Source organism: Rhinichthys klamathensis, unplaced genomic scaffold (genome assembly GCF_029890125.1).
Source record: "Rhinichthys klamathensis goyatoka isolate OS25496 unplaced genomic scaffold, OSU_Roscu_1.1 h1tg000178l_1, whole genome shotgun sequence".
Classification (NCBI taxonomy): Eukaryota; Metazoa; Chordata; class Actinopteri; order Cypriniformes; family Leuciscidae; genus Rhinichthys; species Rhinichthys klamathensis.
Window position 1 is genome coordinate 1,619,088 of NW_026606707.1, and position 15,297 is coordinate 1,634,384.

At 35.8% G+C, this 15,297-nt stretch overlaps 3 protein-coding genes across 5 annotated transcripts; 1 reads left to right on the forward strand and 2 right to left on the reverse strand.

Moving 5' to 3' along the window:
* Positions 1–127: 127 nt before the first annotated feature.
* cdc7 (cell division cycle 7 homolog (S. cerevisiae)) lies at positions 128–6,691 on the reverse strand. Of its 3 annotated transcripts, XM_056260816.1 has the most exons (12): positions 6,485–6,691; positions 6,194–6,311; positions 5,589–5,675; positions 5,326–5,461; positions 5,104–5,197; positions 3,933–4,075; positions 2,850–3,087; positions 2,589–2,684; positions 2,332–2,510; positions 1,762–1,844; positions 1,025–1,174; positions 128–926 (listed from the first exon to the last, which is right to left on the reverse strand). In XM_056260816.1, the coding sequence occupies exons 2-12, from the start codon at positions 6,267–6,269 to the stop codon at positions 586–588; spliced, it is 1,623 nt and encodes a 540-aa protein (XP_056116791.1). In that variant the 5' UTR covers positions 6,270–6,311; positions 6,485–6,691; the 3' UTR covers positions 128–585. The 3 variants fall into 3 exon arrangements, with proteins under 3 accessions (XP_056116791.1, XP_056116793.1, XP_056116792.1); XM_056260818.1 differs by lacking the exon at positions 2,589–2,684; XM_056260817.1 differs by lacking the exon at positions 6,485–6,691 and having other exon boundaries at positions 6,194–6,347.
* A 676-nt stretch (positions 6,692–7,367) lies between these two features.
* tceanc2 (transcription elongation factor A (SII) N-terminal and central domain containing 2) lies at positions 7,368–8,639 on the forward strand. Its single transcript, XM_056260751.1, has 4 exons — positions 7,368–7,572; positions 7,667–7,808; positions 7,920–8,116; positions 8,282–8,639. Exons 1-4 carry the CDS (start codon positions 7,474–7,476, stop codon positions 8,474–8,476), a joined length of 633 nt encoding a protein of 210 aa, XP_056116726.1. The 5' UTR covers positions 7,368–7,473; the 3' UTR covers positions 8,477–8,639.
* Positions 8,640–9,226: 587 nt separating this feature from the next.
* cdcp2 (CUB domain containing protein 2) lies at positions 9,227–14,293 on the reverse strand. Its single transcript, XM_056260752.1, has 6 exons — positions 14,114–14,293; positions 13,510–13,857; positions 11,943–12,284; positions 11,516–11,869; positions 10,135–10,313; positions 9,227–9,916 (listed from the first exon to the last, which is right to left on the reverse strand). Exons 1-6 carry the CDS (start codon positions 14,202–14,204, stop codon positions 9,611–9,613), a joined length of 1,620 nt encoding a protein of 539 aa, XP_056116727.1. The 5' UTR covers positions 14,205–14,293; the 3' UTR covers positions 9,227–9,610.
* Between the last annotated feature and the right edge of the window lie 1,004 nt (positions 14,294–15,297).

Consider the following 15,297-nt stretch of genomic DNA (forward strand, 5'->3'; position numbering starts at 1 on the left):
TTTTTCAGATGCAATTTTTCTTTTTCCACATAGGGTCCAATTCAATAACCGTGCAAATGATGATTCATCAAAAACCTGCGTACTAAAAAATGTATTCTAAATGTACCAATTTAGCAACTGAATTGGGTAAGATTACAGTTGTATTGAATAAGTACTCCAAGCATGTGGTCATTCAATTAGAATTATCTAAATTACAAGCGTAAGAACAAATATAAATGCACCCGTGTTGTGACCTTTTTTGTGAGAAGTTCTGTGCATATAAACAAAAATATCCATGGATCTGTTGTTTTTGTTTGTTTGTTTTATTATTATTATTGGAGAAACAAGTAGCAAAAACAGTCTGGTGGTTCCCAAAAGTTTAAAATGTATTTTATGCAAAAATATTTACGAGTGACAGAACCTTATATTCAGGGAGCATTCTCTTAAAATTAAACAATTAGGCTTTTTACTCTCAAAAGTTAAACTATGAAACCCCCCAAAAATAAGACAAATAAATAAATCACTGTACAGCATGTAGTTAGAAAATAAATGCATTCATGTAGCCCTTTACAGAATAATGCAAAATTAGGGGGGGATACACAAAAATTAATCAGTCATATCTTTGAAGAGTGGATGCTGCAGTGCCATGGAGGCCGTTATCCTCGTTGCTGGGTTTAAATCTAACAGTTTATCCAGGAGATCATATACATCATCAGGCGCTTTGTCCCAGCCCATCTCCTGCAGCTCTGCAATGCTTCGGAGTGAGCCTGAGCTCATGTGTTTCTTAGCGGGACTCCCAGCATCCTGTTTGACCTCTGCTGGGTTACGTGAGGTTTGAAACTCAGCAGGAAGTGAGGTGTCATCCCATGATCGCAAACCTCTCAGGGTCTCACAGAGGATCCTCAGGTCCAGCCGAGGAAGTTCACGACTACACACTATGGATTTACCTGCATTCAGAAACAAAATAATATTCAGTCAGTTGAAGTTGCGAGAAATAAAATGAAAATCAACATGCAACAGGATCCATAGACATCTGTCCCCATACCAAACGTCTTAGCAGCCTCCTTCGTCTCCCTAGATCCTCGAATGGTCATGATCTGAGTAAGAGCGATCAGATCGTCACTGGCTTTGAAGAACGGATACCTCCCGCTCAGCAGGGACAGCAATATGACTCCAGCTGACCACATGTCAATAGCTGCAAAGAGGTGTGCTTTTATTAGTCAGAATTCATTATGGAAGGACAAAGTTTCACTATGAATCTGCAAAAAGACTTAAAACATAAGACAGTTGAACTAAATATATGAAATGTACACCACACTAAATGTGTGTTCCATTCACAACAAGTCAGATGTGGGATATTCCTACTTCATATCTCTGTCTTCTGGGCATGAAACATTTTGTTTTCCAATGCTCAGATAATATTAGCATTGGGTATAAAATACAGATTTCCTGATTTGACTCTGTTCTTATTTATTTGAGTATATTAATTCAGTAACCACTCTGATTCAATCAGTAACTCTTGAGTTTGAGAGTCATTTTAAAGATGCATTAAAAGATCTAACACGTAAGTTGGTGAATCAGACTTCAGTGAGCATGATGAGTGTTTGTTGTGCAGGTGTACAATCATCAGTTTAAAGGGAGCAACATCAAATGGCATTTTATTTTACTTTTCCAAATAAGAAAATCGAAAAATGTCCAAGTTGAATATAAACGAGCATTAATGCTGAATCACATTCCAAATAACAATATGCAACAAATATTAATGTCGATGAGTAGCTTTACCTGTTCCCTGGTTGGGGCACTTGGTCAGAACCTCAGGAGCCCTAAAGCCTGGGGTACCAGCCCTCGGAGCCACCTGCTGTTTCCTGTCAAAGCAGTTAAGTTCTTCACTGACTGCACTATTAAATGAACCCTGTAAAGCCTGACATATGAAATAATGGTGCCAAATATGTATTTCTTTTAAATTGGAACCGTTAATGAACCTTTAGAACAGGGCTATCAAACTCAGCTCTTAGAGGGCCACAGTTCTGCAGGACAGTGGCCCTCCAGGAATTGAGTTTGACACCCCAAAATATTCTTTTTTTAATCTAAAAAAGAAAGTTTGCATTCAGTAATGTGGGTGGGCAAAACACATAATGTAGTGCAATACAAGAGATGTACAAATAAACGTTCCTCAAAAGCCTGATGGAGCTTATTTTTGATGCATTTTAACACGATTTTCCCAAAAGAATGATGGACAAACTTGAAATAGGACTTCATTTTGAAATATTACTGACAATATAAAAGTTATTCTTACATTTACCTTATAAAAAATATACTATATATAAATATGAGTTGATTAAGAGTGTGTACCTGGACAGGCAGATGTTGCAGACGCGGTCGGTCATGAAGCAGTTGCAGGTGAGCATCGGGCTGACGGCAGGGGGTTTGGGTTTCTGATTTAATGGAGGTCTCACGGGGACTGAGCGGTGTTTTGAAGAAACAATCTTACGTGGAATTACCTCCTCTCTTTTTGTTTTTAAAAGCAATCCCTGAAATACAATCCGACAGGTAAAGAGCTGATAGTTATTCAAGTGACAGATGCAACCAGTGTGAGAAAAGACGCTAACCTCAACTTTGTCAGTGCCAGGTTTATGAGAGTTTGTGCCGTTTATGTTTTTCTCCCCAAATACAGACCGTGGTGCCTTATCAAGTCCCAACAGTTCCTTTGAGAGGAAGGAAATAGGGTTTTGACATGAATACGTTTTCTAAAATAAAACAATATGAACATGGCAGAGCAAACCTGGAAGTACAGTCCCCCAATGTGACTCATAACCATCATCATATTAAAAACTTAATTCATCTATTTAACAAAGAGACAGTGCAGACACCTTGCTGTGTTTAATGCGTGCGGGTGGGCAGGGTCTTTTAGCTGGTGCTTTAGTGCTAGACAGGATGGCAGAGTTTCTGGTGTTGGGTGGTAAAGGCACTAGTTTCTGTTTCCCAAGTGATTCCTCCACCATCTTAGACGACCCTCCACCTTTATGAGCTTTTGCTTTCACCACCTTCAGCAGTTCTATCTGCGTATCAGGAGTGCCCTGCGCCAGGCCAAAGTCCACTAGAGTGTACCTGAGGAACGAGAAAGACGGGAATCAGCATGCTTCAGTTAACTTGGATCTATTCCAGTGGTTATTAGCCTTTTTGACTCCAAGGCCCCCCTTTGTCTTAGAAAATGTTCAAAGGTCCTCCTATCCTAATTATGTAAATCTGTTTTAATAAAAAATAAAGGCAAAAATGTCAGTTTAATGTTGCGCATTTTATTATTATTGTCGTATTTAGTAGTATTGGGGCCCCTGGCCCCAATATGAATATATAAGTAAATGTAATTCATTAGAAACAAGCTGTTTAAAAGAATTAGTAATATCTTTATACCATGATGAACATATTTAATTCACAAACAAACATTGATCAACACACATACATGGAGCTCATAAAATATGATAAACAGAAGCTCAACCGTACTTGCTTGAAATGTGAGAACAAACCTCATTGGTTGTCGTGCGTCAAGCAAGTACGTTTTTGAGCTGCCTTTTACCATATTGGATGTATGTTCTTTGATCATTGTACTTTTTAAAGTGTCAAAGTCAAATTTTGGACTTCCAATGGAGGAACAAAAATCTCAGGTTTCATTAAAAAATATCTTCATTTGCGTTTCGAAGATGAACGAAAGTTTAACGGGTTTGGAACAGCATGACAGTGAGGGAATTTATTTTTTAGGAAAGCACAAATTAGCACCAAATTGGCTATAAGATATTTTAAAGCTGATTTCCCTTTTTTTTGTACATTACTCTGCTATAATCTAACGATCATTTAGCCAGTTGATCAATTGTTACAATTATCTTAAATAACCAAGAAACTGTGGCAATTACATGTGTATCAGGCAGAGATACTAGACATGAACATTAGGTACATACTCTCTCCTTTGTTGATTGAACAGGAAATTGGTTGGTTTGATGTCTCGATGGATGATGCCAAACTTGTGAATGTGTCTCAAGGCTTTGAGCAGGTGGAAGATGTAATGCTTCACATCCTCAAAACTCAAGGAGCCAACAATATCCTACAAGGAATGAAGACTTTTGGGTGATATCTTGGGTACAGGGTAAACTAGGCTGCGTTTACACTGGCACAACAAATCCGATCTTTTACTCACATCTGAATTTGTTGCCCACGTGTAAACACAAAAATCCGCATGAGATCCGATTTTTTCGCATCCGATCTGAGCCACTTCCAAATGTGGTTTTAAATCAGATACATATCCGATATCTGGACATCCGACCTACGTCTAAACACGCATATCCGATTCCGCTTTGAACTCCAAGCCACCACAAGGCGAGGATGACACGTTTATTCACAAAGATAGCTTTTTAATCTAGTATTATGAGGCTGATTTGCTCACAGCTTTTTATTGAGGTGGGAACTTTATATTTGTCTTTGTAAAGGAAAGAAATTGTGCGATCACCGAAACATTCAGGAGCTGGTTTTCAACCTCAGCCCGTGACTTTTATAAATAAAACCGCTTCACTACTGAAAGTTACATTATATTTCTCAGCAATGAGGTGATAACTTCGCTGTAATTAAACCAACAAGCTTCACTATTGGGTTACTCACTCGCGCGCGTGCTCTCTCTCTCTCAGGTTAATTCATTCGAATTCATTAAAAATATATATATTACAGGGCTACTTTATCTGAGCTGTAGATAAACGGAAATTATTTCCGGACTATATATCTGTTCCGTCAGATTTTGCGCTGCAAAACATTCATGACAGCTGTTATCTTGTCCATGCTGGCAAATAATCATGACCACCCGACATGAATTATATAAATAATTTTAATAGCACGGCCATTCAAAACCAGGGTCTACCATGTGCATAGTAAAACGATCACCGAAAACAATTTTTGGTGGGCATTAATGTAAACACAGATATCGGATACCAGTCCTGTCTAAAGTGAGTGTAAACAGTCGGGCCAAAGATTCGGATCTGGTCAAAAGATCGGATCTGTGCATTAAGACTTGCAGTGTAAATCCAGCCCTATTCATGGTGTATCATTATTTGGGTTAAAAGCACACATATGACAGACATTTACCACAAATGTTTGATGCTCCATGTATGGCATGACAATGACCACGTGATGCTCTTTCCTGAAGCAGTACGTGACTCCCATCACATTTTCTGTTCCTCTGCAAAGGGAGATAAAATAGATACAAATCTTGTCAAGTAAATCTGCAACCGAAGTTTGGTCGTTCTGAAATATCTTACATGAAACGAACGATGATAGGTCAAAATAAGACACATTTTCATTACTCACCCAGCAACAGTCAGGCACTGGAGTTCAGCAGCTATTCGCACAGGATGACTGGTGGGGATCAGGTGTTTCAATGCAAACATCCTTCTTGAACCGTCGGTCATCTGCGCCTCTGCCAAATACACTGTGCTGAAAGTGCCTGTAATCACACAATGATGCAAAAGTTAACTAAGGTTCATCAATCAGCAGAAAAAAAAAGTATGATTTATGTGCTTTTAAAGTTATTCCATCATTAAGTATAACCAGCAAGAAATTTAATGGCAAACCTTCTCCAATTTTATCTATAATACGAAAAATTCGAGACAGCTGTGGCAGAACTTCATACAGGTATGCAATGTCCGTCTCAACACCCCCTAAAACAAAAGAGAATCACATAGGTTTAAATATTTAGGTAAAATTACATAATGAAACAGAATTATCTAAAAACTTTACTAGAAAAACAAACATTCCTTGTGAAATGAAGTACATTTTGACATACTTTTAAAAAGAGTACCGTAAATATTATTTAAATAATACACTGTAAAAGAATATACTTAAGTGTGAACTGAATGTAATGTTTTTGGACACTTAATTGCCTGTTAAATGAAAATGTATTATAGTTTAAATGTAAGTTAAATGGAATTAAATGAACTTAAGAGTGCCCTTTTGACCCACTTAAGTACATCTTTATATGCAATTTCATAAATAACTTACTTCTACTGTCTTTTACAAAAAAGTTAATTGTAGGCTATTGCAAAAAATTTACTACTAAGCATTTAAACTAAAATAAACTTTAAATGTAATTTCTATTGAAACTTGTATGTCAAGTATTTATGTAATTAACGTTACATGTTTGTCATACTAACATTCATAGTGAAAAAGGCTCACTCACTGGGAATTTTGTGTCTGCTCCTGCCCTTTTCAACACTTTGATGAGAGCTTCTCTGCCCAGTCGGTACTGCCTCCATTTAATCCCACAATAACCAACAGATCCAATAATGTGGGGAAAACTGTTGGATGGCATTAGACACTATTAGCAATCCTAAACAGCTCAACTGTTATAATATTGTTTAACTTAACTGAATCCAAATGAGACCAAAACACATCAAAAAGTACCTAAAACACATTTTAACGTCAGAATTTATAATATAGTGTAAAAATATAGTTTTAAACAAACCTTTACCTGTTGTTTTTGCTCGAGTTTATGAGAAACACTGTACCAGTAGACTGTATCCGATGAACAGCTGCACGCACTGGCGTAAACACACAGCTACCGCACAAAGTTCATAAGTTATGTTAAGGGCTTATTTTGATTTTAAACAGTAAATTCATCACCGCGTCAAACACGTTTATCGCGCAGATAAAAGAAAACGCAAATGTTTTAATAAACACACAATTTTAGGTCTAGTTTAGAGATGTCTTTTCTTTCTTGGAGACGAACTCCAAGTTCCGCGCTAAAACTGAGACGCAGGTCACGTGACCACCTAGCTAATGCATAGCTTCCCTTTAGCAAAAGTAAATTATGAAATACATCCACGGCCGATATTATTTCAGTGATGGCTGACATTTTATATGGAAGTCCCCGACCCCCCAACAAACTTAACATAATACGTTAAATGCTCAATTAATAAATGATATTCACAAATTAGCATATCACATGATTAATACAATGTTAAATAAAATTTTATTTCCTCATTTAATGAATCATAAACTTTTTAAAGAAAAATAAAATGAAATACAGTTTGTGTTTATATATATTTTAAAATTTTAAGGCAACTCAACCATTCAATGAAAGCGTTTCACTTAGTATTGAATATTTTATACACTAAAATATTGAAAGACAACTCACGTTTTTTTTTTTTTTTTGCTTATGTACAACTATTAATCATTTGTATTGTAAAATAATTGGTGTGTTAGTGGATTGAAGATTTAATCGATTTTTTGTGTGTTTTTATATTGCCCGTTTTAACGAGATAGAAGGCTTTTATTTTGAAAAACCTTTATCGCGCAGACGCGTATTCTCTTCCGGTGCGAATCAGAAAATTCAGTTTACCGCTTTTTGCCATACTGCCCTGTTCACTGATCTACAATGTAGTAACCTAAAAAAGAATTAGTGTAGCTAGAGCTGGAGTAAATAAACTCTTTAAAATCGTTCACATCAGGGTTTTAATCATGGATAAATTTGTTGTTCGGTTACCAAAGGGAGACAGGGTGAAACAGGAACCAAAACAAGAGAGAAATTACAAACAAGCAACATTAGAGTCCCTGCGGGTAAGTCATTGCTCATTTTACCCTGCCCATCATTCTTCACCAGATGTGCTATATTATTGATGTCTACATTTATTTATCTACATATTTGTTCCAGAGAGTGGTCGTGATTGAAGACATTGAGAGGTACAAGTCAATCCTTGAACTGCCTGGCCAAGCTAAAGAGAACATGATAGAAGCCTTAAAGGAGTTGGACAAGAAAGTGCCCTCCAAAGAAGTGCTAAAGACTACTAAAATTGGTAAAACTTGCTTATTCCTTTCTAGTTGCATGCATCCCTGTCTTTTCAAATCAACCTCATCAAATCAAATACTAATTTCAACCCCTACCACTTTCATTTGTATCTCTTCAGGACACACAGTTAACAACCTTCGCAAACACTCAGAAGATCCTGAAATCAAGTCCCTTGCGGGGGAGGTGTATAAACACTGGAGGACCTTTATTGAGGAGCATGCAAATAAACCTTCCATAGAAGTTCGCTGTGACAAACTGACAGAAAGTTTAAGGAGCAATGCCAAGAAACTGCTCTCCGAAGCAATTGCGTTGAAGGTACTGATCCTAAATGACAATTACAATTTCTTAACCACACGGACAGTTATTATGCTTTCATTAGTTTCTTGGTTCATTTAAATTCTGGAATGGTATTATTAAATATAATCATGATACAGTTGTACTTCGCATGCATGTTGTGTGATTCTTTTCCTGCCTGTCCAGGTGGAGCATGGACTGGTGGAGAACATTGAGAGGGAGGTCTTCCACCAAAGCTCTCGCCTTGTTAGCAGAGCTTACAGAAGGACTGTGAGGGCTCTTGTCTTTGCTCTGAAACATAAGCCTGAGTTGAGAGCTCAGGTCAAGGACGGCAAATTACCAGTTAATATATTGGTCTGCAATCACAAAAAGAAACTGTAAAGAATTCAGACTTGTGACCTAAAGAAAATATTGTTTACCCATTTCATTTTTAAAAAATATCTATATTTATAATTTTTTTTAACATACTGCAGTATGATTTACTCATTGACTTGTAACCATTTTTAACTTTCAATCTTAAATACAACATTTGACTTTTTTTACATCTCATTTGCCAGAATGTTTCTTTCCATTCACAGCTACACTGCTGGTCAAAAGTTTGGAATAATTGAGATTTTTTAATATGTTTTTGAAAGAAGTCTCTTAAGCTCACAAATGCTTCGTTTATTTGATCAAAGATACAGTAAAAACAGTTATGTTGTGAAATAATATTACAACTTTAATAACGGTTTTCTATTTTAATATAGAAAGCTGAATTTTCAGCATCATTACTCCAGTCTTCAGTGTCACATGATCCTTCAGAAATCTTTCTAATATGATGATTTGCTGCTCAAGAAACATCTATTATTATTATCAATGTTTAAAACCGTTTTGCTGTGTTATATTGTTGTGGTAAAGGTGACACACTACCATTTAAAAGTTTGGGGTAATTACGATCTTTAAAAAAAAAAAATATTAAATTAATATTTTTAAATCAAGTGACAGTAGAAACATTTATAATATTTACAAAATATTTCTATTTCAAATAAATTGCTGCTATTTTAACTTTCCATTCATTAAAGAATCCTGAAAAAATTATCACTTCATAATTTCATACTTCACTTCATAATTGATTATTCATAATTAAGCACCAGTAATAATTAAGCTAATATTAATTAAAAAAAAGTATAAAAATAGAGATATATCAAGTCCTTATGTATTTATTGTGTGGCGCTCCTATAGACCTTATGTAGCCCCGCTCGTTGTGTTCTATCTTCCGGTTTGTATTTCCACAGCATGAAGGAAAGATCTTACGGATTTATGAATGAACCGCTCGTTTTATAATCTTCCCATTCTACTGACATTTGTTATGACATCTGCTTCAAACATAACAATGCTTGTGATTACTTTCGTTAATGCTACAATAAGTAAATCCACTTCACCAGCTAATTACTCTTCGACATCGACAGAGCTTCTTTAAAAAGGAATTTCAAAGACAAAAGATGGCTGTACGCTTGTTTCTCTGGCGCATAAGGTCTATAGGAGCACCAACCACACAATAGCAATTAACATGAGGATGACAGCGAGAACACAGATACTGATGAAGATGATGTCACTGGTGTCATGCGGTTCACTTTCTTCTTCGACTTTCTTGTTGTTTGATTCCTGGGCCAGGCGGGCCAGTTCATTGAGCCGGATACGTTCCTCAACTGAGATAATGGTGGCCATGGCCACCTTCCTCTGGGCGTCACACTGCACCTCGTATTCCTGAATATTCTGCTGCGGTCCATCAGAGAAGTCGATATAAAGCGAGTTGACCAGCATGGTGATGTTTTGACGTTTCTGCAGAAGATCAGATAGGATATGAGGCATCATTAATGTTGATTTGAACAAAGCCATATTTAAAAGCTGCTATAAGAGATATTGTATCAGACATTTGTTAACATCTGAATTAGACATAGGACTGTCACTGAGAAAAGTGTAGGAAACTAGGGGTGTTTTGAGTGTGGTATCCCACAAAATAATTTGCACTTTAACTAGTGTCTCTTTATCTTATATACCTGTCCAGCAGTTCCACAGTTGACAAAACGGGCTAGAATTTTGTAGGATGTTTCTGTCAGCTGGGCCGAACAGGATGGATTCCCCAGGTAAATTTTTTCACGGTCCAGCTGAGGTAAAGCCTGCCTGGAGACCTGAATCTGAAACTCAGTTCGTGTGCAGCTTACATTGACTGGCACCACTGCAACACAAAGACAACAACAAAACATCAACTATTCAGGTTGAGGTCAATGAATATATGATATGTAATGCTGTGATGGAAGAATTTGACAATTCTTTTAGTTTTTGTTTTGAGGAATAAATATTTTGGGGAACAAATGCAATTCTGTTACTAAGTAATGAGATAATCTCAGTAATAAATACATTTTAAAATTCTTAATCAACTTTTTTATGAGTCATAAACTCTATAAGCCTACATACACGCTATGTAACTTTTTGGAAAAACAAAAACAAATTTTAATTAATGAGATAATGATTTTTAAACCCATCTTCCAAACCATGTACCCAAATAATACAGTTTTGATAGACCTATAATAATTGATATTGTATAACTGTCGGGGCGGATTTGGCAGGAAATTGCGTACATTCTCTCTGTGTAGCCTAACGTCATATAGCCTAATCAAAAATTAAAATGTATCATTTTAGGGCTTCAGGTCATTTTGACCCGCGACGGGAGGACTTACAGGTAAGAGAGGATGGGTAAAGTTTGTAAAGATGGATAATAATTTAAAACGGTTGCAAAAAACAAACTAACAAACAAACAAACAAAAACGTTATTTATATGTCCATCCGGCTCTCTTAAGATGTCATATATCTGTGTACACCGGTGACTCGAGCCACATTCATCCGCACGAGGGAGCAGAGCTGAAGCGCAACTAAAACAATTATGCAGTATTAACCACTTGAGGGCCAAATACAAAGTGTAGCTCAAATAACAACAACAAATATGAGGTAACTCCGTCATTATTATTGATTGATGGTTTCATGAAGAACCTTTCACATCCATAAAACCTTTCCATTCCAAAAAAGGTTCTTTAAAGTAGAGAAAGGCTCTTCATATTTTTAAAATGTTCTACACAATAAGAAAAAATAGTTCTTTTAAAAACTGTACACTGAAAGGTTCTTTGGGGAACTATGGCATTGCTGTGAAAACCCCCTTTTGGAACCTTTACTTTCAAGAGTGAACCACTGAAAATATGCATAATGTGTATGTCATATGAACAACCAGTCAGTAGGCTATAACTAAAATACTTGTGTCTATTTGTGTTGAATTCTACTGTGCTGTATGTTTTTGATTCACTAAATAATCGTAAAGGAACATCATCTGGTTCCCAAAACTACTTTTAGAAGGATGAATTCAGACTGTGATAAGTGAGCACTCACCTCCTATGTAGGAGGCTGTGAATCCCTTAAAGGCATAGTTACGGTCAGTGTTGAGAACAACCAATAGTTTATTTCCCTTAGAGGTCAACGATGGAGGCTGTTCACTACCACACCACTGGCCCAACAGAGTGTCAGTCTCGCTGTCCCCATCGTACACAGCCACAGAGTCATAGTTGCACATCTCGGTCAGGCTGTTCCGATCCTCAAGCTCCAGAAAGGGAAAAAATAGCTTGACCCTGTAGCCGGCCGCTAGAGTGATTGTCCAGTGGCAGTTGATGTTATTGGGGTAGATGTTTGGGAAGTGAGGGCTAGTAAAGTTCCCACTGATATTTTTGAGTATTTGCTGGCACTCTCCTTTAAAAAACAGCAAGATCAAGGATTATATACTTGAAATGTTATGCATCTTGTATGACAACAAGTGTCTCACCTGAGTAGTAGTAGGCTTTAAAACCTCTCCCTCCGATGTTGAAGTCAGATTTGAAGACCACCAGCAGTTGGTTTGATGTGGTGACGGTGTTGGGAGGTCTCTCATTACCGCAGTAATTGCCCAGGTGATGGTGTTTAACAGTGGGGCCATCAAAGAGAGCCACATAGTCAAAGTTGCACCCCTCGTTGTTTTCCAACTGAAAGTCGAGAAACACCAGGCTGACTACACTCTGATTGGACACATGTACTGTCCAGGAGCAGTCGGCATTGTTGCTGTAGTCTTGTGGATGACCTGGGCTTGAGATGACTCCTGAAAGACCGGTCAAAACCCCACCGCACATATCTGTTTTAGAGAGAGAAACAAATGAACTGATGTATAAATTAATTTATACAATTACACACAGTGTGTGTGTGAAAGTGAAAGAGTTTAGTGGATGCATTTTAGGTTATTTGTGACAACCAAAGACCATCGAACCAGATAATAGCTACAATTGCATTATAAAAATTGATCAAGTGTTTATGCATGTAAAATTAATATATTTTAATGTGACTGTTTATATATTTGTGACTGTTTTTGAGTTATAAGTTCAAAGGAATTTAATTAAATCCATTGATTTCAATGGAGTTAAAACTGGTAATAATATGATAAATACATTCTTATAAATGTTTTATTAAAAAATATTCTAAAACAAGTTCTCATAAATTTTGATAAAAAATATCGATTTTTCATGTATCACAGTAGTTTAGCTGTAGTTAATTTAAATTACATTTTACAATTTTAATTAATCAAAAAGTGGCAAGTTTGTCATAACATGGTAATATGCAAAACTTTGAATTGTTTGCATATTCACTCATTAATGAGAAGATATCAGATACAATGTTTTTTGATGGAAAATATTATAGGGTTCACACAAAAATTTTAAAAATAACAATTTCTTCATCTTCGAAACACAAATGAAGATATTTTAAATTAAATCTGAGAGATTTCTGTCCCATTGCCATCCGCAACTACCCCTTTGTCGCTTCAAAAAGTTCATAAAGAGATCGTAAAACGAATCCATTTGAATTGAGTGGTTTAGTCCAAATTTTCTGAAGAGACTTGATCACTTTATATGAGGAACAGATTGAATTTAGGCCTTTTTTCACATATAAATATACATATAAGTTCACATATACGAAAGTCTTACAGGTTTGGAATGAGGGTGAGTAAATGATGAAAGAATTTTAGTTTTTGGGTGAGCTAAACCTTTAAGTTATGACTATTTTTATGCATTATAAGTATTAAATGGTCATGACAGGAGTTGAATGATGGGATATAACAAGGTTAGTAAGCAATTTAATCACACTAGACATATGTTATCAAATATAATGTTGAAGTTTTGTGGCAATACTTCCAAAACAATGTGTATTCTAACTTACAAATCTGTGCAACGTCATAGACTTCCATTCTAAATGGATTACAGTAAACGCACTATTTTTACAAACCGAGGAGCAAATCATAACTATTGTCTGTTGTAATAAACTGCATATTGACTGATATTAAAGCAATGTTCAGTTGCACTCCTCACCTTTCCTATAGCCCACCGAGAAACCCTTGCGTGCGACATGGCGGTCTGAATGGAAGATAATGGACATGACGTTCCAGGACGAGCTGAACTGAGGTGGAGACACATCTCCACAGAATTTCCCCAGGAGGTTGCCCTCATCCTCGGAGATGCCGTTGTATAGCTTGATGTAGTCGTAGGCACAGTCTGTATGGTATTCCAGCTCAAAGTGTTGGAAGGTTAACAGTACGGAAGAGCCTTCTGAGACCACTATCAACCAGGTGCATTCAGTGTTATAAGGGTACAGGCCTGGGAAATTAGGACTTGACACATTGCCACTGCTTGCAGAGAGGATTCCTCCACATTTAACACCTAATATTACACAGTTGAATCAAAACCAAAGCAACTTACAATGCATTGAAGATTTACATTTGATCAGTATGCGTTACCTAATCAATAACGACTATTGAATATACTTGTGTTTAAGACAAAGATGCACAGGCACATACTAAAAACAATCACATATTAGGAAGCTGCCTTACAAGCTCAAGGAAGAACTGAGGTGTTTACAATGGTACAACATTCATAAGGTGTGCACTTTCACCCGTGTGATAGGAAGCCATCTTACCTTTCTTGGAGGTGACTTTTCCAGCAATGAACAAGACATGAATGAAGACATTTATCCTTAAAACCATGTTGTTTCGTTTGGTACGCAGCATTTAAGTTCTTCTACACATACTATCCTGCAGGGTTCAGAGAACAGGAGTAATATTAAAGCTCCTCATTCTTTGGACTTCTCTCATTCTGGGGCAATTGGATAGGTGGTCCACTCTTTGGCGCTCCAACTAAATTTTAATGAGGACTATCAAATGCACGCAGGTGGCTTGTCAATACACTGTTTGGAGAGAAAGCCATGAAATGTTAATGAGTGTATCGTGCACATGGAACAAGTGGTGTGTTTTAAGTTGATAAGAGGAAGGGACACGCAGATGACCACATGTATTACAAGCAGTCTTAATGCTGCGGATGTTTTAAAGTTTAACATAAAGTCACTATTATTATATGCAATTCAACAGGGCAAAGCTATGAAATAGACCTTAGGATTTTAATAATGGGAATTATTATTATTATTATTTTTTTAAAGTAGGGCCTATAGTTTAAAATGGGAGGTTTGGGTATTTTTATTCAAACAATACAAAAACAGGACTTACTTTTTTATATTAAAACAAGACGCTAATACAAGAACAAATAATAAAGACAAATAAAAAAAAGAATCTTTAAAAAATATTATACTTTATATTTTGTTGCATGTTACATATTGATTTAAAAACCACCAAATGGCACAAAAATGATATTATATTATATTATATTATATTATATTATATTATATTATATTAATTATATTATATTATATTATATTATATTATATTATATTATACATTACATTATATTAAAACAATTGAAGCAGACTTTCAAAAACTTTTTATTTTATAAATATGTTGATACATTGATACAAGAAAAAATAATAAATACAAATAAAAAAAATTATAAAAAAAGAATCTTTAAAAAATATTATACTTTATATTTTGTTACGTTATAGGCCTATACGATTTAAAAAGCACCAAATGGCACACAAATTAAATATTACGTTTTATATTATATTATATTATATTGCATTTATTTTATATTTAAAAAGCTTCTTTTAATTTACAAATATTTTTGTTACACATACATTACATATATGATTTAAACCACCAACACCAAGTCATTTTGGAATGGCAAGAAAATAGGTTTAGATAGATTTATATTATG